Source organism: Salvelinus namaycush, chromosome 31 (assembly GCF_016432855.1).
Source record: "Salvelinus namaycush isolate Seneca chromosome 31, SaNama_1.0, whole genome shotgun sequence".
In the NCBI taxonomy this organism is placed as follows: Eukaryota; Metazoa; Chordata; class Actinopteri; order Salmoniformes; family Salmonidae; genus Salvelinus; species Salvelinus namaycush.
In genome coordinates, this window is record NC_052337.1 from 20,425,152 (window position 1) to 20,443,611 (window position 18,460).

At 43.3% G+C, this 18,460-nt stretch overlaps 1 protein-coding gene across 6 annotated transcripts in view; it reads left to right on the top strand.

The window, feature by feature from the left end:
• LOC120025455 (splicing factor, suppressor of white-apricot homolog) overlaps positions 1-18,460 on the top strand; it is a 138,988-nt gene that overhangs the window by 26,071 nt on the left and 94,457 nt on the right. For all 6 annotated transcript variants that reach the window (XM_038970002.1, XM_038969997.1, XM_038969998.1 and 3 more), the window contains exon 6: positions 17,843-17,937. In XM_038970002.1, coding sequence (XP_038825930.1) covers positions 17,843-17,937 — 95 coding nt within the window. The remainder of the gene's footprint in view (positions 1-17,842; positions 17,938-18,460) is intronic.

Here is an 18,460-nt window from a genome sequence, read left to right on the forward strand (position 1 = left end):
AAGAACCAACGATGTGCTACCTTTTATGGAGCATTTCTGAAATGAACCTTTCTGGCGCAGGCTAGCGACCCACCTCGACAACATCCGGTGAAATTGCAGAGCGCGAAATTCAAATTACAGAAATAGAAATATTTAACATTCATGAAAATACAAGTGTCATACATCAAAATAAAGCTTAACTTCTTGTTAATCCAGCCGCTGTGTCAGATTTCAAAAATACTTTACGGCGAAAGCACACCATGCGATTATCTGAGGACAGTGCCCCGCATACAAAAGCATGAAAAACATTTTTCTACCAGGCAGGTGCGCCACGAAAGTCAGAAATAGCAATATAATAAAAGCCTTACCTTTGAAGATCTTCTTCTCTTGGCACTCCAAAAGGTCCCAGCTACATCACAAATGGTCCTTTTGTTCGATAAAGTCCTTCTTTATAACCCCAAAAACTCAGTTTAGTTGGCGCGCTTCATTCAATAATCCACAGGTTTCCCTCCTTCAAAATGCATACAAAATGAATCCCAAACGTTACCAATAAACTTCTCCAAACAAGTCAAACAACGTTTATAATCAAACCTCAGGTACGCTAATACGTAAATAAACGCAAAAAAATTAAGACAGAGAATCGTTATTGCCTTTACCGGAGATAAACAACAAAGATCGCACTCCAATCCACGAGCATGAAAACACTACAGCCAAAATGGGAGCCACTTAGAAAAACTACAAATTCTAGCTCATTCTTCCCAAAACAAGCCTGAAACTCTTTCTAAAGACTGTTGACATCTAGTGGAAACCCTAGGAACTGCAATCTGGCAGGATTTCGCCTCATAATGAACATGACAGCCATTGGAAACAGTGGTAGGCTGAATTCTTTTTTTCTTGGATGGTTTGTCCTCAGGGTTTCGCCTGCCAAATCAGTTCTGTTTTACTCAGACATTATTAGAAACGTTAGAGTGTTTTCTATCCAAATCTACCTATTATATGCATATCCGAGCGTCTGGGCCTGAGTAACAGGCAGTTTACTTTTGGCACGCTTTTCATCCGGACGTCAAAATACTGCCCCCTAGCCCAAAGAGGTTAACATCTTTTCAACTGAATCTCAGATATCTCAGAGTTCTATCTAACCGGCTCAAGCAATTCTGTTGCTCAGTAACAACACAGCTGCTGCTACAACATGCTGCCAGTCATATGAAGTAGAACCGACGCTACAGTAGATAGCTAGGTATATGGTGATATTCAAGCTGTGGTTAATCAATAAATGCAAACCATTAGTTAGGTAAATTTAGCTAGCTACATATCTAAATTTACAGTTAAATAGTTAACACATGGACGCAGCGGTCTAAGGCACTGCATCTCAGTGCAAGAGGCGTCACTACAGTCCCTGGTTCGAATCCAGGCTGTATCACATCCGGACGTGATTGGGAGTCTCATAGGGCGGCGCAAAATTGGCCTAGCGTCGTCCGGGCCCTCATTGTAAATAAGAATTTGTTAACTGACTTGTCTAGTGAAATGAAGGTTACACACACACCACACTGACCAAAAAGTAAGTGTAGGGCCAGACAAAATTGATCCACTGTTTAACGGATTTTCCCCCCAGAAAAGCGATGCGAGCGAGCGGGAAAAAAAATGATTCATTAGGCGGATAAGGAATAACAGTACTTTACTACATTGTCCTAGGCTATATGGAAATGAACAATAAGCAAAATATTCAATTACAGACTGATTTTCTGATTACTATTATTAATAAATGAATATTAATGAACATTATTCACAAAAAATATTGCATTCTATTATACATCCTATCATATTCAAAAATGATATTTAAAAATAAAAGGATGTATTATCAGTTCATTAATCTACTTAATTGTATAGCCTAACAAATTCAAGAATGATTGACAATAAATAATTGTAATCAAATTAAAATGTTGATGCAAAGTAATGAGTTAATTTCCTGAATGTTTCTCTATAGCTTAGGCGTTAACAAAATATTTGTACCAATATGATTAGGCCTCTCATAGACAAGGCTTTGTAGAAAGAAGGTCAATCAAGTTAGGTCTGCCAAATTAATATAGCATTGGGGGAAAAATTCATAAATCCAGCCATAGAGTATAACCTTTAATCATCAAAATAAATGTTGTTTATAACATGCACAATTAGAAGCATCAATCTATATAGAGCAAGTGTGACTAAATTCGAGGCCAATAACTTTGCTCACCGCATCTTCCTTTGATTGTCTCGTCTGACTGCCACGAAAAGCCCCCACCTGCTGATCTGCATGAAGTGTGTGCCACTGGTGATGTACTTTGTTGGACATGCTAGCTGTTCTCGGCGGCGCATCATCACTTCAAACGCATTCCGTCGTGGTGTTATCGGTTGGCCTACTACTACTACTGGTAGTACTGGTAAAATGTAAGTTATGAATCGCAAATCACCATACAGCTGACACACTTTGATTTCATCAATCATTTTGAGTTCAATTTGGTTGTCCAAAATACTATCAGCTTGCACTGCGTCTTTTCGGATGAATGTCCTGATCTCTGGCCAGTCAATTGGTTAAATTACATTGTTTCGTCTATTAATCGCTTCTAATAGATCTGAAAATTATGCAATAACAATGAATTTAATCGACTGCTTATTTATAATGAGGGACGTCCCACGTTTAACCTGAACACATAAATAGTAGGAATTTGCGCTGTCTTCAGCCATGACTGCATGAGAGAGAAATTACCTGAACACATAAATAGTAGGAATTTGCACTGTCTTCAGCCATGACTGCATGAGAGAGAAATTAAACATCTGCATGTGCGAGCGTGTTTTTTTCACTGTCCAATCCGAGGCTTGAACATGATCGGAGCGTGTGATCTGAGGCTGTTTGTTCTCTTGGGCATCAAAATGGGAAAGCCTCAAGGGAGAGCGGACAGTGCATTATAAACAAGAAGCCGCATATATTGGCCAAAAAATAACACATCTGAATAATTTTTTTGGGCTTGTGGAGAAAAGCTAGGCGGGGCATCCATTAAACAGTAATTCAACTTTGGCCTAGACAATTAGTAGGTGATGTAGGAAGAAAGTGTTTCCAATGACATCTTATTTACTGTAAAACATGGACATGCGCTATTTTCCCGTATGTTGAGGTGGTGCTGAAGATGATAAAAATGAAGTCGAAACATTTTGATATTTCTCTTTAAAGGTTACAATAGCACTGCTAATGACAGTCTAATGGCAAATCTGCCTTTGCATGTGGACATTTTGTATAATGCAGCTTTAACAGAATATTACCTTCCAGTGTAAAAACCATGGACATTAAAAACAAAACAAAAGTTAAGTGAGAAGGAGGGATTGGTCTGAAGCTGAAAAATAAGTTAAATTCACATGAGCACCACAATGCCTACTCCACCCATGCGCTACCAAGGTTTTCCAGCAGACAGCTTTGACCTACTACAGTAGCTATGTTTGTCTGTTGTATTTCAAATAATGTATATGTAGGTTGCTTAGGATTCAAACCTTCTCAAACAGCCTAATTCACTATTCAGAGGAATAATGGACTTTACAGTGTCATGCTATTAAAATAATGTATACATACAGTATATACAGTGCATTCGGAAAGTATTCAGACCCCTTGATGTTTTTCACATTTTGTTACGTTACAGCCTTATTCTAAAGTGGATTGAATTTAAAAACAAAATCCTCATCAATCTACACACACTACCCCATAATGACGAAGTGAAAACTGTTTTTAGAAATGTGTGCATATTGCCTAAAAGCAGAGATACCTTATTTACATAAGTATTCAGACCCTTTGCTATGAGACTTGAATTTAAGCTCAGGGCATCCTGTTTCCATTCATCATGCATATTTCTCAGAATGAGAACGAGTTGCCAATTCTTATATAAATGTGCCTTTTTATGCTCATTGCACATTTTATAAAACACAGACTAGACAGCTAGCACATAAGTCTGTGGCTAAAATGCTGCTAGCGGTATGTGATAGATGTTCATTGATACTCTCGTTTTAGTAGGGTCTACTCTGTTCTACATTGTGTGAGTTGAGACATGAAAAGGGTGTTGTTAGAAAGGTTTTTGTCTATTACAGTAAAACAATATCTCTTAGCGTTTCGGTGTCCATTTGACCGATTCTGTTGGACCAAGCGAGTTTAAACTGCTTGTTGTCAGAGAGGACGTTGTCATTCGTCTTTGTTGTGAGTGGCAGGGGAAGGGGCTCGGTGTCTGTGTGCGAGTGGGAAGGAGCACAGTGCACACTGGACTGAAGCAGCAAAGCAGACGAGAACAAAAAGACAGAACGCTCATAAAAACGAAGAAAAAAAAGATAAACCTCCTGTGATCCAGGCATTTGGAACAATACTCTAAAGCATCAATTCGAAATAATTTGATATTGCCCAGCCCTAAACTCAAGCTATATTTTGACAGAGGGGAAATCAGTATGAATGAGTACAACTTTATGAAAGTGGATAACCCTGTGACACCTGTAATATATGCACTCCCTAAAGTCCATTAATGCCCTACTAACCCCCCCGGATGCTCTATTATTAACCGGAATAGGGAGCCTGACAGAACAGATCCAGTATTTTTGACTCATTTCTCAAGCCGTATCTCCTCTTTACCCTCCTTCACAAGGGACTCTATTGACATGATTCATGTACTCAAGACGATTCCCCAGGTCAATGAAAACATCCTACTCGCCTGTTTTGACGTTGAAAGCCTACAGTATAGACGTCTATACACCTCCAAATTGGCCTAGAGGCCCTGACTTTCTTTTTGGACCAGCGCCCTACAGACTCTCTGCCTAGCTCCTCATGTCAGAGGCCTAGCAGAGCTGGTACTCGCAAAAAACAGTTTTATGTTTAGAAGTTACTTTTTCCTACAAACAAAAGGAACCGCCATGGGGAGTACAATGGCTCTCAATTATGCCAATATTAGACTCTTTGAACATGATCACGTTCTCAACCCTGAGCAAAATCCCTTTCTGTCCAAGGTCAAACTATATTGACGTTATATAAACAATATATTGGTATTATTTGATGGGATCTGGCTAGGTGGCCAACCTGCGGACCAAACATATCTGGCCGGCTAGAGCTATGGTCCTGCCGGCCAGATACAGTGCATTCGGAAAGTATTCAGACCCCTTGACTTTTTCCACATTTTGTTACATTACAGCCTTATTCTAAAATGGATTTAATTAAACATTTTCCTCAACAATGTACACACCATATCACAGAAATCGAAAAAAGGTTTTTTGAAATGTTTGCAAATATATATATAAAATAAACAAATAGCTAATTTACGTAAGTATTCAGACCCTTTGCTGTGAGACTCTACATTTTGCTCAGATGCATCCTGTTTCCATTGATCATCCTTGAAATGTTTCTACAACTTCATTGGAGTAGATTCAATTGATTAGACATATATAAGGTCCCACAGTTGACAGTGCATGTCAGAGCAAAAACCAAGCCACGAGGTCAAATAAATTGTCCATAGAGCTCCGAGACAGTATTGTGTCGAGGCACAGATCTAGGGAAGGGTACCAAAAAATGTCAGCAGCATTGAATATTCCCAAGAACACAGTGGCCTCCATCATTCTTAAATGGAAGAAGTTTGGAACCACCAAGAAGTTTGGAACCGTCAGCTGGCCGGCCGGCCAAACTGAGCAAACAGGGGAGAAGGGCCTTGGTCAGGAAGGTGACCAAGAACCCAATGGTCACTCTGACAGAGCTCCAGAGTTCCTCTGTGGAGATGGGAGAATCTTCCAGAAGGACAACCATCTCTGCAGCACTCCACCAATCAGGCATTTATGGTAGAGTGGCCAGACGGAAGCCACTCCTCAGTTAAAGGCACATGACAGTCCCCTTAGAGTTTGCCAAAAGGCACCTAAAGACTCAAACCATGAGGAACAAGATTCTCTGGTCTAATGAAACCAAGCTTCAACTCTTTGGCCTGAATGCCCAGCGTCACGTCTGAAAGAAGCCTGGCACCATCCCTATGGTGACACATGCTGGTGACAGCAGCATGCTGTGGGGATGTTTTTCAGCGGCACGGACTGGAAGACTAGTCAGGATCGAGGTAAAGATGAACGGCGCAAAGAGAAACTTTCTGAAAACCTGCTCCAGAGTGCTCAGGACCTCAGACTGGGACGAAGGTTCACCTTCCAACAGGACAACGACTCTAAGCACACAGCCAAGACAATGCAGGCGTGGCTTTAGGACAAGTCTCTGAATGTCCTTGAGTGGCCCAGCCAGAGTCTGGACTTCAACCTGATCAAACATCTCTTGAGAAATCTGAAAATAGCTGTGCAGTGACGCTCCCCATCCAACCTGACAGAGCTAGAGACAATTTGCAGAGAAGAATGGGAGAAACTCAACCAAATACAGGTGTGCCAAGCTTGTAACGACATCCCCAAGAAGACTCGAGGCTGTAATCACTGTCAAAGGTTCTTTAACCAAGTACTTAGTAAAGGGTCTGAATACTTATGTTAATGTCATATTTTCTTTATTGTAAAACATTTCCCAAAATTTCTAAAACCTGTTTTTGCTTTGTCATATGGGATATTGTGTGTAGATTGATGAGGGGGAAAAAACTATTTAATAAATTTTAGAATAAGGCTGTAACCTAACAAAATGTGGAAAAAGTCAAGCGGTCTGAATACTTTTCCAAAGGCACTGTATATAGGTCCGGCCAAATACACTACAGGATCAAAAGTATGTGGACACCTGCTCGTCAAACATCTCATTCCAAAATCATAGGCATTAATATGGAGTTGGTCCCCCCTTTGCTGCTATAACAGCCTCCACTCTTCTGGGAAGGCTTTCCACTAGATGTTGGAACATTGTTGTGTGGACTTGCTTCCATTCAGCCACGAGCATTAGTGAAGTCAGGCGCTGATGTTGGGCAATTAGGCCTGGCTCGCAGTCGGCGTTCCAATTCATCTCAAAGGTGTTTGATGGGGTTGAGGTCAGGGCTCTGTGCAGGCCTGTCAAATTCTTCCACACCGATCTCAACAAACCATTTCTGCATGAACCTTGCTTTGTGCATGGGGGCATTGTCATGCTGAAACAGGAAAGAACCTTCCCCAAACTGTTACCACAAAGTTGGGAGCACAGAATCGTCTAGAATGTCATTGTATGCTGTAGCGTTACGATTTCCCTTCACTGAACCTAAGGGGCCTAGCCCGAACCATGAAAACAGCCCCAGACCATCCTCCTCCACCAAACTTTACAGTACGTATTTTGCATTAGGGCAGTTAGCGTTCTCCTGGCTTCTGCCAAACCCAGATTCGTCCGTCAGACTGCCAGATTTTGAAGTGTGACTCATCACTCCAAAGAATGCGTTTCCACTGCTCCAGAGTCCAATGCCGGCGAGCTTTACACCACTCCAGCCGACGCTTGGCATTGCGCATGGTTAGTTTAGGCTTCTGTGCGGCTGCTCGGCCATGGAAATCCTTTTTATGAAGCTCCGGACGAGCAGTATGCGCTGCAAGCTTCAGCACTCAGAAGTCCCATTCTGTGAGCTTGTCAAATGAAATTTTATTGGTCACATACACATGGTTAGCAGATGTTAATGAGAGTGTAGCGAAATGCTTGTGCTTCTAGTTCCAACCGTGGAGTAATGTCTAACAAGTAATCTAACAATTTCACAACAACTACCTTACACTTGTGTGTATAAAGGAATGATTTAAGAATGTACATATAAATATATGGATGAGCGATGGCCGAACGTATAGAGTACAGTAAATACAGTGGGGAGAACAAGTATTTGATACACTGCCGATTTTGCAGGTTTTACTACTTACAAAGCATGTAGAGGTCTGTAATTTTTATCATAGGTACACTTCAACTGTGAGAGACGGAATCCAGAAAAAAAAATCCAGAAAATCCCATTTGTATGATTTTTAAGTAATTAATTTGCATTTTATTGCATGACATAAGTATTTGATACATCAGAAAAGCAGAACTTAATATTTGGTACAGAAACCTTTGCTTGAACGTGCCGTCCTTGGCCAGCTCTCCTGCTATCTCTCTCAGAATGACCTTCTTGATCCAAATCAGTCAGGTTTCAAGACTAGTCATTCAACTGAGACTGCTCTTCTCTGTGTCACGGAGGCGCTCCGCACTGCTAAAGCTAACTCTCTCTCCTCTGCTCTCATCCTTCTAGACCTATCGGCTGCCTTTGATACTGTGAACCATCAGATCCTCCTCTCCACCCTCTCCGAGCTGGGCATCTCCGGCGCGGCCCACGCTTGGATTGCGTCCTACCTGACAGGTCGCTCCTACCAGGTGGCGTGGCGAGAATCTGTCTCCGCACCACGTGCTCTCACCACTGGTGTCCCCCAGGGCTCTGTTCTAGGCCCTCTCCTATTCTCGCTATACACCAAGTCACTTGGCTCTGTCATATCCTCACATGGTCTCTCCTATCATTGCTATGCAGACGACACACAATTAATCTTCTCCTTTCCCCCCTCTGATAACCAGGTGGTGAATCGCATCTCTGCATGTCTGGCAGACATATCAGTGTGGATGACGGATCACCACCTCAAGCTGAACCTCGGCAAGACGGAGCTGCTCTTCCTCCCGGGGAAGGACTGCCCGTTCCATGATCTCGCCATCACGGTTGACAACTCCATTGTGTCCTCCTCCCAGAGTGCTAAGAACCTTGGCGTGATCCTGGACAACACCCTGTCGTTCTCAACTAACATCAAGGCGGTGACCCGTTCCTGTAGGTTCATGCTCTACAACATTCGCAGAGTACGACCCTGCCTCACGCAGGAAGCGGCGCAGGTCCTAATCCAGGCACTTGTCATCTCCCGTCTGGATTACTGCAACTCGCTGTTGGCTGGGCTCCCTGCCTGTGCCATTAAACCCCTACAACTCATCCAGAACGCCGCAGCCCGTCTGGTGTTCAACTTTCCCAAGTTCTCTCACGTCACCCCGCTCCTCCGCTCTCTCCACTGGCTTCCAGTTGAAGCTCGCATCCGCTACAAGACCATGGTGCTTGCCTACGGAGCTGTGAGGGGAACGGCACCTCCGTACCTTCAGGCTCTGATCAGGCCCTACACCCAAACAAGGGCACTGCGTTCATCCACCTCTGGCCTGCTCGCCTCCCTACCTCTGAGGAAGTACAGTTCCCGCTCAGCCCAGTCAAAACTGTTCGCTGCTCTGGCACCCCAATGGTGGAACAAACTCCCTCACGACGCCAGGTCAGCGGAGTCAATCACCACCTTCCGGAGACACCTGAAACCCCACCTCTTTAAGGAATACCTAGGATAGGATAAAGTAATCCTTCTAACCCCCCCCCCCCCTTAAAAGAGTTAGATGCACTATTGTAAAGTGGTTGTTCCACTGGATATCATAAGGTGAATGCACCAATTTGTAAGTCGCTCTGGATAAGAGCGTCTGCTAAATGACTTAAATGTAAATGTAATGTAAATGTTTGCAATTACAGAGATCATACGTTTCCTGTAGTTCTTGACCAGGTTTGCACACACTACAGCAGGGATTTTGGCCCACTCCTCCATACAGACCTTCTCCAGATCCTTCAGGTTTCGGGGCTGTCGCTGGGCAATACGGACTTTCAGCTCCCTCCAAAGAATTTCTATTGGGTTCAGGTCTGGAGACTGGCTAGGCCACTCCAGGACCTTGAGATGCTTCTTACGGAGCCACTCCTTAGTTGTCCTGGCTGTGTGTTTCGGGTCATTGTCATGCTGGAAGACCCAGCCACGACCCATCTTCAATGCTCTTACTAAGGGAAGGAGGTTGTTGGCCAAGATCTCGCGATACATGGCCCCATCCATCCTCCCCTCAATACGGTGCAGTCGTCCTGTCCCCTTTGCAGAAAAGCATCCCCAAAGAATGATGTTTCCACCTCCATGCTTCACAGTTGGGATGGTGTTCTTGGGGTTGTACTCATCCTTCTTCTTCCTCCAAACACGGCGAGTGGAGTTTAGACCAAAAAGCTCTATTTTTGTCTCATCAGACCACATGACCTTCTCCCATTCCTCCTCTGGATCATCCAGATGGTCATTGGCAAACTTCAGACTGGCCTGGACATGCGCTGGCTTGAGCAGGGGGACCTTGCGTGCGCTGCAGGATTTTAATCCATGACGGTGTAGTGTGTTACTAATGGTTTTCTTTGAGACTGTGGTCCCAGCTCTCTTCAGGTCATTGACCAGGTCCTGTCGTGTAGTTCTGGGCTGATCCCTCACCTTCCTCGTGATCATTGATGCCCCACGAGGTGAGATCTTGCATGGAGCCCCAGACCGAGGGTGATTGACCGTCATCTTGAACTTCTTCCATTTTCTAATAATTGCGCCAACAGTTGTTGCCTTCTCACCAAGCTGCTTGCCTATTGTCCTGTAGCCCATCCCAGCCTTGTGCAGGTCTACAATTTTTTCCCTGATGTCCTTACACAGCTCTCTGGTCTTGGCCATTGTGGAGAGGTTGGAGTCTGTTTCATTGAGTGTGTGGACAGGTGTCTTTTATACAGGTAACGAGTTCAAACGGGTGCAGTAAATACAGGTAATGAGTGGAGAACAGGAGGGCTTCTTAAAGAAAAACTAACAGGTCTGTGAGAGACGGAATTCTTACTGGTTGATAGGTGATCAAATACTTATGTCATGCAATAAAATGCAAATTAATTACTTAAAAATCATACAATGTGATTTTCTGGATTTTTGTTTTAGATTCTGTCTCTCACAGTTGAAGTGTACCTATGATAACAATTACAGACCTCTACATGCTTTGTAAGTAGGAAAACCTGCAAAATCGGCAGTGTATCAAATACTTGTTCTCCCCACTGTACATATGAGCTGAGTAATGTAGGGTATGTAAACATATAAAGTGGCATTGTTTAAGTGACTAGTGATGCATTTATTACATCCAAATGTGAATTATAAAAGTAGCTAGAGATTGAGTCTGTTGGCAGCAGCCACTCAATGTTAGTGATGGCTGTTTAACAGTCTGATGGCCTTGAGATAGAAGCTGTTTTTCAGTCTCTCGGTCCTAGCTTTGATGCACCTGTACTGACCTCGCCTTCTGGATGATAGCGGCGTGAACAGGCAGTGGCCCGGGTGGTTGTTGTCCTTGAAGATCTTTTTGGCCTTCCTGTGACAATCGGGTGGTGTAGGTGTCGTGGAGGGCAGGTAGTTTGCCCCTGGTGATGCGTTGTGCAGACCTCACTACCCTCTGGAGAGCCTTACGGTTGTGGGCGGAGCAGTTTCCGTACCAGGCCGTGATACAGCCTGACAGGATGCTCTCGATTGTGCATCTGTAAAAGTTTGAGTGTTCTTGGTGACAAGCCAAATTTCTTCAGGCTCCTCCTGTCTGTGTGGGTTGACCAATTCTGTTTGTCTGTGATGTGTACGCCGAGGAACTTAAAACTTTCCACCTTCTCCACTACTGTCCCGTCGATGTGGATAGGGGGGTGCTCCCTCTGCTCTTCCCTGAAGTCCACGATCATCTGTTTTGTTGACGTTGAGTGTGAGGTTATTTTCCTGACACCACACTCCGAGGGCCCTCACCTCCTCCCTATAGGCCGTCTCGTCGTTGTTGGTAATCAAGCCAACCACTGTAGTGTCGTCTGCAAACTTGATGATTGAGTTGGAGGCGTGCATGGCCACACAGTCATGGGTGAACAGGGAGTACAGGAGAGGGCTGAGAACACACCCATGTGGGGCCCCTGTTTTGATTATCAGCGGGGTGTTGTTTCCTACCCTCACCACCTGGGGGCGGCCCGTCAAAGTCCAGGACCCAGTTGCGCAGCGCGGTGTCGAGACCCAGGGTCTCTAGCTTAATGACGAGTTTGGAGGGTATTATGGTGTTAAATGCTGAGCTGTAGTCAATGAACAGCATTCTTGCATAGGTTTTCCTCTTGTCCAGATGGGTTAGGGCAGTGTGGTTGCGATTTGCGTCGTCTGTGGACCTATTGGGGCAGTAAGCAAATTGGAATGGGTCTAGGGTGTCATGTAGGGTGGAGGTGATATGATCCTTGACTAGTCTCTCAAAGCACTTCATGATGACGGAAGTGAGTGCTACGGGGCAATAGTCATTTAGCTCAGTTACCTTAGCTTTCTTGGGGACAGGAACAATGGTGGCCCTCTTGAAGCATGTGGGAACAGCAGACTGGGATAGGGATTGATTGAGTATGTCCGCAAACACACCAGCCAGCTGGTCTGCGCATGCTCTGAGGACGCGGCTAGGGATGCCGTCTGGGCCGGCAGTCTTGCGAGGGTTAACGCGTTTTAAATGTTTTACTCACGTTGGCTGCGGTGAAGGAGAGCCCGCAGGTTTTGGTAGCGGGCCTTGTCAGTTGTTTTGGTTTGTCTCGGAGCAAGACATCAGTGTCCGTGACGGGGCTGGTTTTCTTTTTGTAGTCCAATGATTGACTGTTGACCCTGCCACATACGTCTCGTGTCTGAGCCGTTGAATTGCGACTCTACTTTGTCTCTACACTGATTCTTAGCTTGTTTGATTGCCTTGCGGAGGGAATAGCTACGCTGTTTGTATTTGGTCATGTTTCCGGTCGCCTTGCCATGATTAAAAGCAGTTGTTCGCGCTTTCAGTCTTGCAAGAATGCTGCCATCAATCCACGGTTTCTCGTTGGGGAAGGATTTAATAGTCACCGTGGGTACCACATCACCGATGGACTTGCTATTAAACTCGCTCACCGAATCAGCGTATACGTCAATGTTATTGTCCAATGCTTTCCGGAACATATCCCAGTCCTCGTGATCGAAGCAATCTTGAAGCGTGGAATCAGGTTGCTCGGACCAGCGTTGAACAGACCTGAGCACGGGCGTTTCCTGTTTTACTTTCTGTCTATAGGCTGGGAGCAACAAAATGGAGTTGTGGTCAGATTTGCCGGAGGGAGGGCTTTGTATGCGTCACGGAAATTAGAGTAGCAATGATCCGGGGTGTTGCCAGCCCGGGTCGCGCATTCGATATGCTGATAAAATTTAGGGAGCCTTGTTTTCAGATTAGCCTTGTTAAAATCCCCAGCTATAATGAATGCAGCCTCAAGATCTGTGGTTTCCAGTTTACATAGAGTCAAATTAAGTTCTTTCAGGGCCGTCGAGGTATCTGCTTGGTGGGGATATACACGGGGGTGATATACACGGTACTATTGTGTGGCCTACCACTTCGTGGCTTACCCGTGGTTGCTCCTAGTTGTTTTCATTTAACAACAACAGTACTTACAGTGGCATAAATTTGACAAACCGACTTGTCGGAAAGGTGGCATCCTATGACTGTGCCACATTGAAAGTCACCAAGCTCTTCAGTAAGGCCATTCTACTGCCAATGTTCGTCTATGGAGATTGCATGGCTGTGTGCTGAAATAGCCAAACCCACTAATTTGAAGGTGTGTCCACATACTTTTGTATATATAGTACCACTCAAAAGTTTTGACACACCAACTCATTCACGGGTTTTTCTTTTTTACTGATTTCTACATTGTAGAATAATAGTGAAGACTTCAAAACTATGAAATAACACATATGGAATCACGTAGTAACCAAAAAAAGTGTTAAACAAATCAATATATATATTTGAGATTCTTCAAAGTAGCGATGCTTTGCCTTGATGACAGCTTTGCACACTCTTGGCATTCTCGAAACCAGCTTCACCTGGAATGCTTTTCCAACCGTCTTGAACGAGTTCCCACATATGCTGAGCACTTGTTGGCTGCTTTTCCTTCACTCTGTGGTCCAACTCATCCCAAACCATCACAATTGGGTTGAGGTCGGGTGATTGTGGAGGCCAGGTCATCTGATGCAGCACTCCATCACTCTCCCTCTTGGTCAAATAGCCCTTACACAGCCTGGACATGTTATGGGTAATTGTCCTGTTGAAAACAAATGATAGTCCCACTAAGCGCAAACCAGATGGGATGGCGTAATTCGACAATGAAGACCTGATTCACACAGTCTCCTCTGAACAGTTGATGTGTCTGCTACTTGAACTCTGTGAAGCATTTATTTGGGGGTTATTTCTGAGGCTGGTAACTAATGAACTTACCCTCTGCAGCAGAAGTAACTCTGGTTCTTCCTTTCCTGTGGCGGTCCTCATGAGAGCCAGTTTCATCATAGCTCTTGATGTTTTTTTGCGACTAAACTTTAAATTTTAAAAGTTATTATAATGTTCCGTATTGACTGACCTTCATGTCTTAAAGTAATGATGGACTGTCAGTACTTTTTACTTATTTGTCACAACACAACTGATTGGCTGAAAGGCATTAAGAAGGAAAGAAATTCCACAAATCAACTTTTGACAACGCACACCTGTTAATTGAAATGCATTCCAGGTGAGTACCTCATGAAGCTAGTTGAGAGAATGCCAGGATTGTGCAAAGCTATCATCAAGGCAAAGGGTGGCTACTTTGATGAATCTCATCTAAAATATATTTTGATTTGTTTAACACTTTCTTGGTTACTACATGATTCCATATGTGTTATTTCATAGTTGTGATGTCTTCAGTATTATTCTACAATGTAGAAAATAGTAAAAATGAAGAAAAACCCTTGAATGAGTAGGAGTTTCCAAACTTTTGACTGGTATTGTAAATCATCACATTTGCGTAGTGGCATAGAGCAGTAGAGTTGAGGCACTTACAGAAGTTGCACACATAGGAAAAACATTTTGTAGCCTTGGATTCGGGAAAAATGTAGCCTCTTTGTAAAAGCATTTCATGCAAAGTCTTTTTACATGACTGGCAGAATATTTTTTAATACCGCACAAATTATCGAAATGACAGGCTACTTTGACATCAATAAAATCTCATATCAATAAAAACAACTTTGTCTTAAATCCATTAGTAGTCTAGGCCTAGGTGTGTGTGGACACACATTGTAGGCTGCAATATCAAGAGGAAGTTATAGTCTTAAAAATGCTTTCCACTTTCACTGACTCATCCAATTATCCACAGCTCACTCACCAGTGATGTCCGATGAATTCGTGCCAAAAGCCTATCTCGCTCTTGTTTTACAAAGTAAAACAATATTTTGAAGTTTATTACAGCATACGGATTCTAGTCTTCTCTTTTCAGCAGGTGCCATTTGCTTTTTTTATTTTGAAAGGCCTGTTTTTATCTGCATGCTGTTCACTGACAGATTTGCCGCATGCTCCCGACTGTAGGCTATGCCTTATTGGGCTACACACAATCCACAGCTAGGCTATTTTGTTTAAAGAAGCTATTGATGCTCGGTGGCTAATTTATGGGCCTACTCATGGTGTAGTAGGCTATTCTGAATTATTTCATTTCTTTCTGAACAGACAGCTGTAATTCTATAACTTTGGAAAATGTATTTCAATTTATCAGGGGTGCTGCAGCTCCTCCAGAAGACTTTGCACATCTATGATTCTATAAGGAAATAAATGAATTGCAATGCTGGTGTGATGAGAGTTGCAGGCTCATGTCTATCAGAGCAGAGAAAGGGAGAGAGATCATATAAAGTTAATCTCATTCTAGTTCTGTGAGAGATACAGGTGCACTTATCACACAGCCACTCCCAAGCATTGGTTTCAAACATAGGTTAGTTACTGTGTTGCGCAAACCATAAGTTCTGGCCGGCCCAACTCAAATCAAATCAAGTTTATTTATATAGCCATTCTTACATCAGCTGATATATCAAAGTGCTGTACAGAAACCCAGCCTAAAACCCCAAACAGCAAGCAATGCAGGTGTAGAAGCACAGTGGCTAGGAAAAACTCCCTAGAAAGGCCAAAACCTAGGAAGAAACCTAGAGAGCAACCAGGCTATGAGGGGTGGCCAGTCCTCTTCTGGCTGTGCCGGGTGGAGATTATAACAGAACATGGCCAAGATGTTCAAATGTTCATAAATGACCAGCATGGTCAAATAATAATATTCACAGTAGTTGTCGAGGGTGCAACAAGTCAGCACCTCAGGAGTGTCAGTTGGCTTTTCATAGCGATCATTAAGAGTACCTCTACCGCTCCTGCTGTCTCCAGAGAGTTGAAAACAGCAGGTCTGGGACAGGTAGCACGTCCGGTGAACAGGTCAGGGTTCCATAGCCGCAGGCAGAACAGTTGAAACTGGAGCAGCAGCACGGCCAGGTGGACTGGGGACAGCAAGGAGTCATCATGCCAGGTAGTCCTGAGGCATGGTCCTAGGGCTCAGGTCCTCCGAGAGAGAGAAAGAAAGAGAGAATTAGAGAGAGCATACTTAAATTCACACAGGACACCGGATAAGACAGGAGAAATACTCCAGAGAATCAACTCAGAATATCGGGCCCGGGCTGAAAATCTACTTTTTCACTTTGTTTTTTTGTGGGGGGCACGAGAATTAATGACATTTTGATTGCTTTTATTATAATTTTTACATAGCAAAAAGTGGAAATTATTTTTCATGCTATGAGAGGTACCAGATCTTGCCAAATAGGTTCTGGAACAAAACAGTACGAAGCGGAGAGGTGGCGGATCCTGTTCTGGGAAGATCCGGCTCAAATTAAGCATTGGAAGTCAGAGATTTCCGAGGTCCCAGTTGTTTTGAACACTGCATTAGTCTCAGCCGAGCGAGGGAAAGAACAGCAGAGAGTCAGCCTCTCATGGTCCCTGCTCTCTCCTTCCTTTCCTCCAGGTGAGACTGACCAGAGAGAGCAACCTGGTCTCATTTTGTATTCTTCTGTATGTAAATTCTAAACACTCCGATATGTTACGAATTTCAATTCGTATTATAATTTACGAATTAGCAAAACGTATAAAATGTTACGAATTTGTAAAATACATGATATGTTATGAATTCTAGCTAGGTGGCTAACGTTAGCTAGCTGGCTAATGTTAGCTAGGCTAGGGGTTAGGATTAAGGTTAGGGTTAAGTTTAGGAGTTAGGTTGAGGGGTTAAGGTTAGGTGAAGGGTTAGCTAAAAGGGTTAGGGGAAGGGTTAGCTAAGTAGTTGCAAAGTAGCTAAAAAGTAGTAAGTAGTTAAAGTGGCTAATTAGCTAGAATGATCAAGTTGCCTGTAATGAGATTCGAAGTCGCAACCATCTGTGTTGATGTTTTATTAGGAAAGCAGCAGCTACTCTTCCTGGGGTCCACACAAAACATGACATAATACTGAACATTAACAGACCAGAACAGCTCAACAACAGAACTAAATCAGTTTATAAAAGGCACACGTAGCCTACATATCAATACAAAATCTAACCATACCGAACTTAACATATCATACTAATCTGATTGTCCCGGATTTAAATTGACAATGTTATGTCTAGTCTATGAGACCAGGCTGGAGAAAGGGGACACAGTTTTCCACCGCATCTACCTCGTGCACAAATTCATGTTGTTCATATGACCAGAGAATGTGAAATATTCCTTGATATTAAAATAGACACGACAAGCTGCTAAAATAATAAAAACGCAGAGCTATCACTACACTTGGCTACTCATTCATTGGAATGCCAGTGGATGTAGGGAGAAGCACATTTTGTGTTGAAATAAAACAGTGTTGACATTGCTGAGACATGAACTCACCCATAAAAACAGCAGCTATTTGCTGTATTCTTTTACAGTTTCTCGCTGGTCATGGTTTTAGAAGTTATGAAATCATGTAGGATAGTATCATGTAGGATAGTATCAATCTTTGCTGTGGCCGGGGGTCGTGGAAACTTAAAGCACGGGGATTTGAACTATCCGATTGGCCAGCACAGTAGGCGCACTCGATTTAGCCACATATCTCCCGGTCTGCTAGGAATACCTTTTAAGATGGACCAGTTGATGGCGGCATTGTGAATTCTTTATTTTTCAGCCTCAGACCAATACCTACTTCTTACTGAAAACAGTTTTTTGTTTGTAATATTCTTTATTCATACTTCGATATATTTTCTGTAGACTCTGATGATTCTGATGATGATGGGGATGGCAACTACCTCCACCCCAGCCTGTTTGCTCCTAAGAAGAGCTCTCGCCTTGAGGAGCTGATGAAGGTAAGGACGAGTGTGTGCTCTGACTAGTGTGTACTCTACCTTGCCCAACATGACCTCTACCTTAACGCTTATTATTTTCCCTGAGCGTTTTCATCTATTGAAGATGGTCTGAGAGGTGCATTTTACTGTACACTGGGCTGAGATTATTGTATATGAGAAACCATTACTGTGAAAAGCACTTGTGAATTCTTCACCATATTGCTTTGTTCTGTTTTATTCAGACAAATAGTTATCTTGGCTGCAGAGGGAAGAAAACTGTACGACTATAGACTGAGTTCATCTGAGGGGCTTTCTGGAGCAATTATCTCCCATCTCTATAGGGGCTTTGCCTGTTCATTCCAACCCACAATGTGTCTATTAAATGTTCATATTCAATTTTTTATAGGGTTTAACCATTTGGTAATTGCACCAATGGTTAGGGTTTTAATGTTCAAAAGCCCATACACTTCTGAATTAATAGCACATTATTGTTAAGTTCTTCTATTCGATGGCACAATTTGGCCTGAGTTCAAAGCATCTCACT